The sequence below is a fragment of the Pan troglodytes genome, chromosome 8, assembly GCF_028858775.2.
Source record: "Pan troglodytes isolate AG18354 chromosome 8, NHGRI_mPanTro3-v2.0_pri, whole genome shotgun sequence".
NCBI classification, from domain to species: domain Eukaryota; kingdom Metazoa; phylum Chordata; class Mammalia; order Primates; family Hominidae; genus Pan; species Pan troglodytes.
The window spans coordinates 103,456,699-103,470,606 of NC_072406.2; the positions used below are offsets into that span (position 1 = coordinate 103,456,699).

The window sequence follows — 13,908 nt, forward strand, 5'->3', positions numbered from 1 at the left end:
ACTTTATGCCATTAAAAGTCAGTTAATTAATGATGTATTTATTAGGCAGGAAAGGAATGTGAACTTTTAGTATAGAACTACCTACCCACCCATTGCCCAGCCATAAATGAAATAAAAATCTAGATATAAAATATAAAGTAATGAAAACATTTGTTAGGTATACAGATAGCTCCAAGTAGTTCCAGGAGTTATTAAGAGCCATTTGTGGTTCTCTGGAAGAGTCTGGGCCAATACTCAAATGCAGCAGTTATCACTTTGGGATTATGCTTCTTTGATAGGGAATCTCCAGTGGCCACTTCGCTCCTAAGTGCCATCTAGACAGTTATTTCCCTCCCTCTCCTCATCCATTCTTCCCTTTCTTTCTTCCTTGTTTAACAACAACAAAAAAAGTTAATCTGTGTGTTTTTTCTTTAGACATAGTCTCGCTCTTGTGCCCCAGACTAGAGTGCAATGGCGCGATCTTGGCTCACTGCAACCTCCACCTCCCAAGTTCAAGTGATTCTCCTGCCTCAGCCTCCCTAGTAGCTGGGATTACAGGCACCTGCCACCAAGCCTGGCTAATTGTGGTATTTTTAGTAGAGACAGGGTTTCACCATGTTGGCCAGGCTGGTCTTGAACTCCTGACCTCAGTTGATCTGCCTGCCTTGGCCTCCCAAAGTGCTGGGATTACAGGCGTGAGCCACCGTGCGCAGCCCTAATCTGTTTCTTACCAGACCTCCCTTAAGTTCTGGGACTTGAGAAGTACTCTCAAGAGGTATTAAAGAAAACTGAAGCTGACACCTTTGTTTTGGTCTTGGCTCTACCAGAATCAGCTCTGTAATTATGAATTCACCACGTCTCAGGATCTTAGTTTCTACATCTATAAAATGAGAAAGCTGAAGTACATTATTGATAAGGGGACTCCCAGCTATTATTCCTTTATCCTGCCTTTTTTTTTCCCCCTGGTCCTATATCCAGTTGCTTCCAGGCCTTTGTTTACTTGAGGGTCCCACTGGTACTTGAGATTTGTTATCAGAGCTACCCCCTCATGTTGTAGCTTCCGTCATTTGTCCTCTGCCCCCACTGGCAGTACCAAGGGACTAGACTAGGATAAGTAACTGGTAAGGAGCCCCAGGGGAGAAGGAGAGGCAGCACAGCAGCTGAAAGTCCCATGTTTTAATACTTAACAATCTGCATACACATCACACAGGAAAGTTGCCATTTCACAACACTCCCTCTTACCATTACTTTTGTTATTATTCTTATTTTATTATTATTATTGAGACAGAGCCTTGCTCTGTCTCCCAGGCTAGAATGCAGTGGTGCGATCTCGGCTCACTGCAACTTCCACCTCCTAGGTTCAAGCGATTCTCCTGCCTCTGCCTCCTGAGTAGCTGGGACTACAGGCGCATGTCACCATGCCCGGCTGATTTTTGTTTTAGTAGAGACGGGGTTTCGCCATATTGGCCAGGCTGGTCTCAAACTCCTGACCTCATGATCCGCCCACCTCGGCCTCCAGAAGTGCTGGGATTACAGGCATGAGCCACCGTGCCAGGCCTATTATTATTTTTTTAACCAGACAAATGTTTGAGTTTTTAAACTTGTTTTTATTTTGTGTATGTGTGCATTTTTTTAAATTGGGGTGGGAGAGATGGAATGGTTGCTGAAGAAGGCAGAGGCGAAACCACAGAACACTTAACTGCAAACTATTGCTGCCTCTCCAGACACAAAGCACAGATTGCCTTACAAAAGTTGTAGTTCTCCCTCATCCCAAGTCCATTCTGGCAACCCCACCTCCACATTCATCCTCAGGTACTGCTATATCACATGTTTGTGACCCCTTCCTTCATTGCTAACATATGTCATCCTAAAACCCGCCTTCAAGCTCGTTTCCTTCAGGAATACTGATTAACCGCACTTGTGATTGGTCACCAATCACATTTAAGCCCCCTGGACTCCACTGTTATTCTTTTAAAACATATTTAAAATAGTTTCAGACACAAAATAGGAAAATACCAAGTCTTTTTTATATATTGTGGTATATATACAGTAATATCCTCCAATGCATATTTTAAACACACTAGAAATAGTGTGATTTTTCACATACTGTTCTGTTTAGTCTCTGAAATGAAAGATATGAAGCATAAAGAGTAATCCTACTGCCATGAAGTCATTTGACCTCACTTGTTTTCTCTTACTCATTGTGATTGCTGCGATTTATGAAGTTGATCCCAGCTTGGACATTGGCATGTATGATTTTGGAAAATGGTTCTTTAAAGGACTATACGAATGTGGTCATTTAAAGCTGTTTCAGAAAATGTATTGCTCCTGCTGTGATATTAGAAATGGCAATTTTTAAACATGTCAAAGTTTGATTATAAAATGGATAGTTTAAAAAGCTGCCTTGGTCTACTGCTTGATGCATTTTAAATTTGAAATGGATCTTTGAACACTTGTATGGCTGCTGGACTAGCGGTTGTTAAGTTTGTTGGTTTGCCACTTAGAGTCATCTATCACTTTAGTAAGAAGTTAACGCCTATCAGTTGGAGAAAAAGCAAATATCTTGCATTGACAGTCTCCCCTACCCTCTACTATTGTCATTTTCTTAAGCCATCACTGCTCTGGCTTCTAAAATACACGTTTTTGAATGAAGGTTTTTGCAGTGAATGGTCTCTTGTAGATCTCAAAGTCCACTAGAAAGAGTACTGGGTTTTTGTTTGTTTTGAACCTTGCAAACAGTAATGCTTCTTTACCACTCACCCTCCCCCCACCCTCAACCTCCACAACGTTCCCGTTTGCTTATAGTTGTCAACGACCATGATCTCTGGACCCACGCTACAGTAACAAGTTTGTCAGTCATTTTCAAATAAGGTGCAAATCAAGGGATGGCTTTGTCCCCACTTCGGCGCAGGTGGGACAGACTTGGGGAAGACTCAGCTGAAGAGACAAATTCTCAGGGTGCGTCAGTCTCATCACTGACCGTTGCTTTTAAACCCTCCAGGGAAAATATGCCAGTCATTGTTATGATGTAAACAACCGAAGGGGTGGACGGTGAGGATAAGAAGAACCGAGATAATATTTGGCCAGAGCTACGTGTAGCACAGGGAGCCAGGGCGGCAGCTGCACCTGCGAGCAGCGCAGGCAGCAGGCGCGGCCTCCGGGCGTGGTGGTGGGCGTGGCCGGGCGGCGGGGGCGTGGCCGGGCGAAGGGGCGGGCGGCGCCGCCGGTTGGAAGTGGGTGGAGTTGCCCTTGGAGGCGGCACCGGACCTGGGCCCCGAGGCCCGCCGCGCCCTGTCGGGCCTGAGCCGAGTGGCCCCACAGAGCCGGCGCGCTCCCGCCTGCAGGGGGAGAGCAGACGGGGCGCGGGGACCGGCCAGGCCGCGGCGGGTGCTGTTTCTGTTTCACTTTCCTTCGCTCTGAGGCCGGCGCGCTGGCGGGCGAGGAGCGGCGGCGGTGGCGGCCGCTGGGTAGGTACCGGGCGGGCTGGGGAGCTGCAGGGACGCCAGACTCCTCACCCAAGTTTGCGCCTCAGGCGAGAGCGACACCTCTAGACACCTGCCCTGGCCGGCCCAGCCTGGAGCCGGGAGGGCCCTTCGGGTGCAGGGGGCTACCAACCCGGGCGGGGGCTTCGGATCTGTGCCTACCTCGGCGGGGAGAGCGGCCGGCTGCGGACGCCGGCCCCGGCAAAGGCTGCTCGCTCTCCCCGGCCTGAGCAGCGCGCCCGCGGGGCCTGGGCCCGCGCACCTGCCGGGCGGGCGCGGCTGTGCTGGGACCCCACAGGGCTGTACCGCTGGGTCCTGCCGGAGAACGCAGAAAAGTTCCCCCTTGCCCCCGCCCCGTCATTGCAAGTTCTTGCTTCCCTTAACTGTCTTGGTCACAGGGCTCTGTGCCTTAGGATCTTAGCACCACCCCAGGTCGGGACCGTGCATTTCCTCTTCCAGAGGACTTTCTCTTACTTTGGAGCTTCATGGCAAACCTGTGGGAAAGGCAAGGCAGTTAATCCCAACTTATAGAGGAGGAAGCCGAGACCCAGGCACAGATATGAAACGCTTTGCTGAAGGTCATACAGGGCTAAGGGCCAGAACCCTGATTCCCTGTCTTTTGATTATGCTTGCTTTCTGTTACACGCGCGAATACGGTTTCCCAAGAGGATAGGATGATTACACGCAGAGCCTATTCCCTGCACATTCGCAGTGGGTATGTGTTGATGGAATGCCTTTTACCTTTCCGGTTGCTTTATATTTACCAATGAGTTAACAGCTAAGATGGGGGAAAGTTCCTGTTTATAGAATGCACTTAGGAAAATCAACACCTTTCATGTTGTGTTTTCTAAGAGGATACATATTTTACAGTTAAAAAAAAAAAAAACCTGAGACAGGAAAGTAGCATTATCCAGGTTATATATCTACTAAATATGACCAGTTTCTATTGAAGAGTTTTTGGTCTAATAAAGAAGGTAAAGAATGAATTGTAACTATAAATCAAAATAAAAGGCAAATGTAATAGGAAAGAAGTACGCATTAAAAACTAGGGAAAGATTGCACTGAGAATAGCATTGGAGAAGGGCTTGAAGGATAGGTGGCATGCAGACAGAGGAGAGAAAGGGCGTGTTGGATAGAGTGCTTAGAACCTGCAGAGGAGACGGTGGGAGAGGAGTGATCCCTTCAGGTTGAAGAAAGTTGTTGAAGGGTATATTAAGGTTAACCTGTAGAAGGTCTTATGTGACAGAATGAGAAACATTTTTCTGTTTGTAAAGAGAAGACACTGACATTCGTTGATAAGAAGACCCAAGTGTCACAAAATAAAATGTGCCTCGTAGCAGAATATAAGATGGACTGCAGGTGGAGAGGCGATATACAAGTAGGGCAGCCGGGCATGGAATAGCAGAGGATATCAACTTGGTTTGACTCGTAACTGGATGAAGGGTTAAAAATGGAAATGGGGAACATTTTGATAGGGAGGATAATTACTTCAGTTTTTAATCTTTTAACTTGTATTGGCAGGGACTCCTAATAGAGCAGTCAAGCAGATAGTTAAAATGCATTAGTGAAGAGGTAAAGATATCAAACTGTAGTTAATAGCTTTGGGTGTCATTAGTATAGAGGTGATAGTTGAGGTTCCAGGACTGGATGAATTTGTCATTATTCTGAATTATAGCAGATTTGCAAGTTAATGATACAATGAAGGATATGTTCTATTCACCTATTCACCCAATTGGGAACATGTAACACTTGCTGTTAATAGAATGATATTAATACATTATGAGGAATTTGACGCTTTTTTCTCTCATCTTTTTGAAATGATTTTGGAAACAGACATGGGAAAGCGGAACCACCAAAAGGAGTGATGATCAGCGATCTCATGATAAATCTGGATGCTAGTTCTCATGCCTCAGGACATCCTACTGGGAACGACACACCAGCTCCTGGGATCAGACTTTCATCTACTTAGGACCCCTCTTTGCCCAAACTACTAAAGCCAGTCTTCACTAGCCACGAATGGCTACCCAAAGGAAACACTTGGTGAAAGATTTTAATCCTTACATTACCTGCTATATCTGTAAAGGGTATCTGATCAAGCCAACAACAGTGACGGAATGCCTCCATACATGTAAGTATTCTTTTAGGTTATTATACCTATCAAAGTTTATATGTACATTTTGTTCTTTTAAAATTGCCATGTTTTGTTTTTATCTATGTTGTAACTTTTAAGAAATGAGTATTCTAATAATTATTTTAACTTTGAATTTTCAGAATATTTGTCATTGGGTTGCCAGTGGCATGAAATTTTGCTTTTATTTGAATCTCAGTAGTTGACTCTTATCACATTGTAAAATATTCTAAAAATCATAAGCATATTATCAGTTATGGTTTTTTTAAGTGAACTATTTCAGGTTTTTTTATTTTAAAAATTTATACTCAAGGAATTAATCTCAGAGATTCTTTTAGGATATGCAGACTCTAATTCGCTGGTTCTCAAAGTGTGATTCCTAGACTAGCAGCACCAGTGTCATTACAAGTTCTAGGAACTTGTTAGAAATGCAGATTATCAGGCCCTACCCTAGATTTAATGAACCGGAGACTCCGAGAGTGGGCCCAGCAATCTGTTTTAACAAGCCCTCCAGGTGATTCTGAAGCATGCTTAAGTTTGAGAATCACTGTTCTAGTAGTAGTATACCTGTGGAGCTCCTAGCAGATTTCATTCTCAACTGTCCCATTGGAAGAGGAAGAGGCATTTTTTACTGCCACTTATGCCAAGATTACACATACTCTTTGTGTTTCTGCCAGCATGATTTCATTTTTATTTCAGTAAAAGTAATTCCAGTAAGTTATAGTTTAATGCCTAGTATGTGCATCAAAATAGAGATATATGTGATTTCATCTTAGCTTTACAATGACCTGGGAGCAGTTTGGAGTAGATGTAGGGGGAGAGAGAAGGTATAGAGATTTAACTTCATTTTATGGATGTGGAAACTAATGGATAAGTAACTTGTCTAGTCTCATAGCTAATGAGTGGTGGACCTACATTCAACTCCAAAACCCATGCTCTTTAATATACCATGGTACTTTTATTTTTATTTTTATTTTTGTTAGTAAGCCTCGTTTTTCAGCTATTCTTGCTCTGCTGAATTGACTTAATGTTATACCAGTAGTTTTAAATGAATGCTAGATGGAATAATCTGGAAATGGTTGAAATGGCAAATTTTATGTTACATTTATGTTACATTTATTTTACCACAATAAAAAATAGAATCATCTGGGAAGCTATTTAAGCATACACATGCTCAGGACCCTGCCTGGGGAGATAAAGTGGGTCTTGTGGTAAGGCCTGGGCATGCATATTTTGGAAGAGCTCCCCAAGTGATGCTGATGTATACTCCTTTGGGGTATTACTGGCACATCTTATTCAATTAGCAATTAACTATGTACTATCTTGTATTACTAGTTTGCTGTTGCCCTGTATTGTTATTTAACTTGAACAGTTAATTAACTATCATCGAACAGACATTTATTGAGTACTTTATGTGTGTCAGGCACTGTGCTGGGGCACGAGATAATAAAGAAGGGCACAAGATAATAAAGAAGTCTCTGCTCAAGAAGTATAATTCTAGTAGGAAAACTAATTTTAAAAAATGCCATATTAGTGATAAGTAGTATGAAAAAGAACAAAGCACAATTGTAGATAGGAGACATGGAGGTAATTTATAGTGGGTCAGCCTCTTTGATATGATGACATTTGAACAGAAACCTGAAGGGACTGAAGGACTCTGTGGATATATGGGAAAGCAGTCTGTATAAAGGGAAAATTAAGTACAGAGGCCTTGAGATGGAAATACACTTGGCCAGTTTAAGGAATAGCAAATCAGTTAGAAGCCTCTTACTGTAGGAAAGCTAAAAGATTATAGGGCCTCCAACCAAGGCTATAAGATATGAAATGGAGGTGGAGAAGGGTGGTTGTATTGTGGACATACTTTGAAGGAAGAACCAATTGGCTACCCTAGAGTTATATTCTACTTCCCTGTTTCCCGTTGCACCAAGCATGGAACCTGGACCCAGTCCACAGTGTGTTTTGTTTTGCTTCTTTGAACATTTGTTCATTGTTTTTAATTTTTGGATTCATCCAGCAAAAACTGTCAACTCTGGATGATGAGAAGAAAGCACAAACTCTCGCATTTCTATCTATATGCTACAAATTTTATATATGTCCTTTGGAAGAAAATTTTCTTTGGGTCATAGTGAAATCCCAATTTAAATGTAACTTTTAAAAAAAGGAAAACAAAAGATTATAGAAGTATAAACAATTAGGTTATAAGCAAAGGGATATATTTTTTATATATATCATATACATGATATATATCATATATACATATATATGATATATACATATATATGTATATATGATATATATCATGTATATGATATATATGATATATATCATATATACAACATATATATAACATATATATGTTCTCAACAGCAATTTAAAGCCTAAAGGGGTAAATTAAATGACAGTTTAACTGCACATGTCATCCTGGCCTGAAAGATCCCTTGGTGGCCATCAAGCCCCTTTACTGAGAGAGAATGAACATTGTAGAAATGTGATTTAAATACAATGGTAAGTCCCAAATGTGGCCTTTATCGTCAACAGAGAACACAGAAAGTAGAGTAAATAATAGAGTCAGGTACTCCATCGCATCTCTGAGGAGATCTGAGGATTCCAGTAGCACTAATCTTTATGTGCTCGCAGGTCCTTTGATTTCTGTATTGTTTGTTTGTATTTATATTGAAGCTTATAGGTGAAAACTATCCGACTTGCAAGGTATTCCCTTGTTAGAAATATTTATATACAAATAAATACAAATATATATTTATACAAATAAAAGAATACTTTGCAAGTGGGATAGTTTTTGCCTCTAAGCCTCAATATAAATACAAACAAATATTGATAACATAAATTGTACTGCAAAGCAGTATTCCTCAGTCTTTGGTTGGGTCTTTGATATGTGGTGATATCCTGGGTTTCAACTCTTCTACAAGGTTTTCTTATATATAATGTAGGATAGATACAGTTGTTCTGTGATTTGGGATGGTTATAAAATTAAATAACCAAATGGAAAGGCAGAAAGTGAGAAATGTTAAGTGACATTGTAGTACCATATAATATTTTAGATCTTGACTTAGGCATATACAAAGAGTATCTTACTTATTTTATACAAAGTCTACAATGTTATGATGCTACAAAGAATGAGTTAAGAATGAGTAAACGCTAGGTTTTATGGAGACTCATAAGAAAATATAAAGATTTTCATCTTACTGTTCAAGTTTGAAATGCATAAATGAAGCTTTATAATTGGTGTGCAAAACCAGACATAGAACCTGTCCTTCTGGACTCTCTGGTCAAGTGAAGAAAGAGTAATCAAGTTAAGAAATGTAAAAAAATAAATAAATAAATAAAAATAAAAAATGCTGTTAAGTGCAATGAGGAAGGACAGACTGTGATATAATAGCAGATTAGCAGATGTGTATCAGGATACTGGAGCAGAATGATATGCAGAAGAAACTCGTGTTTTGTGAAATTCCTGAAGCTACAGACCATATGCCATCTCAGGCAGATAGTAGCCCTTGAGTAGTGGTGCAGAGGACTACTTATGGGCGGGAGGCAGGGATTATTAGTAGCTCTCTCTGCTTTGATATGGGTAAATGAAGTTACTTCAGTCTTCTTTCAGATGACTATGCAAGTGCATTTCAACTCTTTCTCACCTCAAACCAGATAGGTTGGTGCTTCCCCATTCTCTCAGAGAGAAATTCTGGATCCAGCACTGCTGGGCTGCCCTGTAGATGTAGGTAGATGTAGAAAGAAGGGCCCAAAAGGTGAGCTCATCAAAAGGAAATAGGAGGTAGAGATGGTGGGGCAGCCCAGGGTCCTGGCAGGAGATGCAAAAAATCACATCATCATATCACATGATCACATTTGATGACATGATCAAATCAGCATCATAAAAACCACATATTTAGACTCTTTTTACCTACTAATACCTCTTCCCTTCAGTAGGCCAGGGACATTTGATAAATAGATAAAATTTTTAAATGAGTTAAAATTTTCAAACACAAATGAGTTTTAGCTTTAAATGATCACTTAATACTAGATGAACTAAATCCGCATTAACCATGGTTTACATGGCTGTGAGATAATTTTAATAGCCTAACAAACCAAAGGAAATAAACACGTCTGCACAAATAATTATTTTATTATTTAAACTAAGTAATTACATATCAGGCACTTTGCTAGCCACTGGGGGTAGAGTGGTAAATAAGATAAATGTGAAATGTATACACTATTGAGCAAACTTATATGCCAAGAAGAAATTTCTAACACATGTATTTAGATGTATGTTCTTTTTTTTTTCCTGTGTGAACTCATGTATTCTGAGACTTCAGCTACCTATGCTGAGGCCTCTCAAATCTTTATTTTTGGCTTACGCTTTTCTTCTTAGCTGCAGAATCCTACTGGATGTCCACTTGGATGTCCTGAAGCCACCTGAAACTCAGCATATCTACGAATGATCAAATGGGATGCCAGCACTCAGTTATCCAAGCAAGAAATACGCTCCATGCTTGACTCTTTACCCTCACTAACAAAACTGGGCAAAGTCCTGCTGGTCTCTCTCTTTAATACTTCTCAAATCTGTCCCTTTAGTTTCATCCCTCTGTTACTGTTCTCATTCAGATTCTTATTACATCTCACCAAAGCCACTGCAGCACATTCTTAACTGTGTCCAAGTGGTAATAATTAGAAACAGCTTACTGTCTTTATCATTATCACTCTTAACCCACCCTAAAATTTCCTAAAGGTATCCCGTTGACCTCAGGATACATTAAAGCTACTTAGTGGTGACTGGTTTCTGCCTACCACTTCCTCCCCTACCACCTAACACTCACACATACAAATACTTGGTTCAGCTGTTTGCTCTCCTTGAAATGAATGCCTCCTCTGTGCCCAGCTAGCAGTTACCCATCCTTTAAAACTCATCCCCTCTAAGATGTGCCCTACCACGTGCAGATTTGGGTTAAGTGTCTCAATAAAATCTTAAATGAATAAATGCATGGCTAATAAGTTATTTTATTGTGTATTTTTCCTTTCAAAGATTCAAATGCAGTGATAAGTAACTTGAAACATACAGGCAGTGTTGGTTAGGAATTACAAATTTAGGAAAACTGTCTCCTAGGATCTACATAGGCATCTTTGGGGTCTTAGGGAGAGGGAGAGACTCTGGACTGGGGACTAGAAATTGATGGCCCTAGATTAAGGGATGTTCTGTCTCTTTCACCAGGTGACCCTGGTGAAAAGAGAAACTTTAAAGCTGCTTAGAATGTATCTGCTGGGTGTGGTATAGGTTGTTGATTTAAAACAAAAGACTTTTTACTTAAACTAAGGACAAAGGGGCTATGTTCCAGCAGCTCAAATGTGACCAATACAGTGTATTGGTTCTTAACCCTTTTGTGGTCAGAGGCCCCTCTAAGAATCTAGTGATTCTTTCCTCAGAAAAAAAAGGATGTTTATAGACATAGAATTCTGTGGTACAGAAAAGGAAAGCTTTCTTTCCTCTTTCTGCTCTTCAGAGATTATGGCAGTAATCCCTAACCTAAGAATAAATTATTTGCAAAAACACATTGTTATACTAATTTTTTAACTTCTACAAAGAAGGATTAATTGATAATATAGTTGACGTGATGAGAGACTCGGCGATTTTATGTGGTAATATGTAGGAAGGAATAACTTAACCCTAAGATGACAGAATTTAAGTATTACCAACCATTTATTGTTTTTGAACAAATACCATAAATATACAAGTACTTAAGGTACAGAAAACTCATGATGCTTTGATATTCAATATTTGAAAATCTTACACTACATACACATGCTACCCAAAGGAAACCTCTGAATTAGCTGCATCCACCATCAGCAACATCACCTGGGAACTTATTAGAAGTGCACATTTTGGGGCTTCACTGTAGACTTACTGAATCAGAATCTCTGGAGAGAAGGCCAGAAATCTGTAATAACAAGCCCTGCAGGTGATTCTCTGGTACACTAAAGTTTAAGAAGCACTGCTTTGGATCAGACATTTATAATACTAGCATCCTTTAAAGTAGGCAGTTTGTATTTTTAATCATAGAATTGTTAAAACAAATGCTAATAAAGGAATGAAATATTAGCTATTGTTTTATTGAATGTTTGTTATATGGGGCATCATGAGCTTTACATTCATTGTTTTATTTTACCCAACCAAGAACCTTTCTAGTTAGGTGGTATTATTTAAGCATCAACAGATGTTCATTAACTTTTACATGTGCCAGTCATCATTCTAGCCACTGCAACACAGCAATAAATAGAACAGGCATAGTCTGTGCCTTCCTAGAACTTAACATTCTAATAGGACAGACAGACAATAAGTAAGTAAAGTGGAATTTCAGGTGCTATACATGACAAATGCTATGAGTTAAAAACAGAAATGTCTTTCTTGGAAGTGGCCATCTGAGCAGGGACTAAAATAATAGGAAGGATCAATCTATGAAAAGGTTTAAGGGAAGAGTATTTCAGATTCTTATTCCAGAGGTAAGACTGAGAGAGGTTAAGTAACAGCCAGTAAGTGCTAGAGCTGAGTTCTGAATCCTGGATATGTGACTCAGGTACATCTACATAATATATGTTATGACATTTTCCTAATTTTATTTTTCTTTTTTCTGCTTAGCTTTATTTTCTAAAAATTTTTAAGCAACATGTTAATTAAAATTATAGCTAATATTTATAAAATAAACCTGTTTTCATGACTATGTAACTGTTATGTACCCAATACTGATCTGAATTTATGATTCTGAATGAATAGCCATTTTAATGAAAAAAAGATATAAATTGAACTTTACAATAATGTATTCTTAATAAGAATAAAAAACATGTTTTGGAATAAAAAAGGCCAAAATAGAAATTATATTTATCGTCTCACTAGGTGCAAATATAATGTTTTAAGATATACTAGAAATGATGTCATTGGTATACTGATGTTACATATTTCAAACAGTATTTTGGCAGAAACTAGTCATTCATTCATGAAAATGATTATAATGTTCATTTTGATGACTTTTTTTAAATAAGAAAGAATAATTATAGGTCTTAATCTCGGTGTCATCTATTATTAGTAATAATGTTAAAGTTATGTGTATAGTTCTTTTAGCTTTTGAAACTATGTATTAGATAGCAAGGAATGTTTAAATAGTTGAGCAAAACGTCATAGTGGACACTAAAGCACAAAACCAAAGGACAACAGACGTAAAAAAGTGAAATCTTCTATATTGACTTATGAGAATATATCTTGGTCAGAATGAGTTGGAACTGATATCAGGGTTGGGTTGAGAAAAAGTGTGTAACCTAAACTACAAAAATATTCATGGTTAGAAATCATGATCAGTATACAGGTATGTTTAAGAGTCTAGCACAAGGGTTCAATATAAGCATTATAAACAATTAGTCTAACTGTAAAAAAGACAAAAGATAATTTTCATTTGGGTACTCTGAAGACTTCTGGTGTTTTATATGTACTGATTTTTACCAGTATTATGTCAAAAATTTAAAGCCAGTGCACAAAGCTATATTTTCTCAGAATATATATGTATTCATATATACATATATGAATATATAATGTCAGAACCACTGACATTCAATTAATAGCAAATGATCAATGTTATATTTTAGTTTATATTGAACTAACATTTATTTATTTAGAGACAGGATCTCACTCTGTCGCCCAGGCTGGAGTGCAGTGGCAAGATCTCGGCTCACTGCAACCTCCCTACCCCACTTCCATCCCCCACAGTCTCAAGCGATCTTCCTATCTCAGCTTTCTGAGTAGCTGTGTTACAGGTGTGCACCACCATGCCCAGCTAGTTTTTTTTGTATTTTGTGTAGAGACGGGGTTTGGCCATGTTGCCCAGCCTGGTCTTGAACTCCTGGGCTCAAGTGATCAATCTGCCTTGACCTCCCAAAGTGCTGGGATTATAGGTGTCAGCCACCGTGCCCAGCCTATTTATTTTAGAGACGGGATCTTACCATGTTGCCCAGGCTGCTCTTGAACTCCTGGACTCAAGCAATCCTCCCACCTCAGCCTCCCATAGTGCTGGAATTACAGGCATGAGCCACCAGTGCCTGGCCTAACTTACTTTAATTGTCAAAAAAATTACTAGTAAACTCAGTCGTCTCCCTTGCTTTAGTTGAAAATGTAAGCTTCTTTCTGACTTGACTGCAATAGTAACACGGGTAGGGTCTACAATTTTGGTTCCCTTTAGTATTCCTAACCATTGTGTTCTCATTTATATTATAAATCATTACTAAGCACTTTGTCTTCCAGATACAATTCTGGGCACTTGAGACTCA

The 13,908-nt window shown here is 39.6% G+C and overlaps 1 protein-coding gene across 17 annotated transcripts in view; it reads left to right on the forward strand.

Moving 5' to 3' along the window:
- PCGF5 (polycomb group ring finger 5) overlaps window positions 1-13,908 on the forward strand; it is a 122,102-nt gene that overhangs the window by 55,243 nt on the left and 52,951 nt on the right. For 9 of the 17 annotated variants that reach the window (XM_063781961.1, XM_063781966.1, XM_063781964.1 and 6 more), the window contains exon 2: window positions 5,295-5,589. In XM_063781961.1, the coding sequence (XP_063638031.1) occupies window positions 5,478-5,589 (112 nt within the window). In that variant the 5' untranslated portion in view covers window positions 5,295-5,477. Of the gene's footprint in view, window positions 1-3,183; window positions 4,177-5,294; window positions 5,590-13,908 lie in introns of those variants that run through there. The other 8 variants (XM_016918841.4, XM_054660346.2, XM_016918842.4 and 5 more) reach the window with 5 other exon arrangements.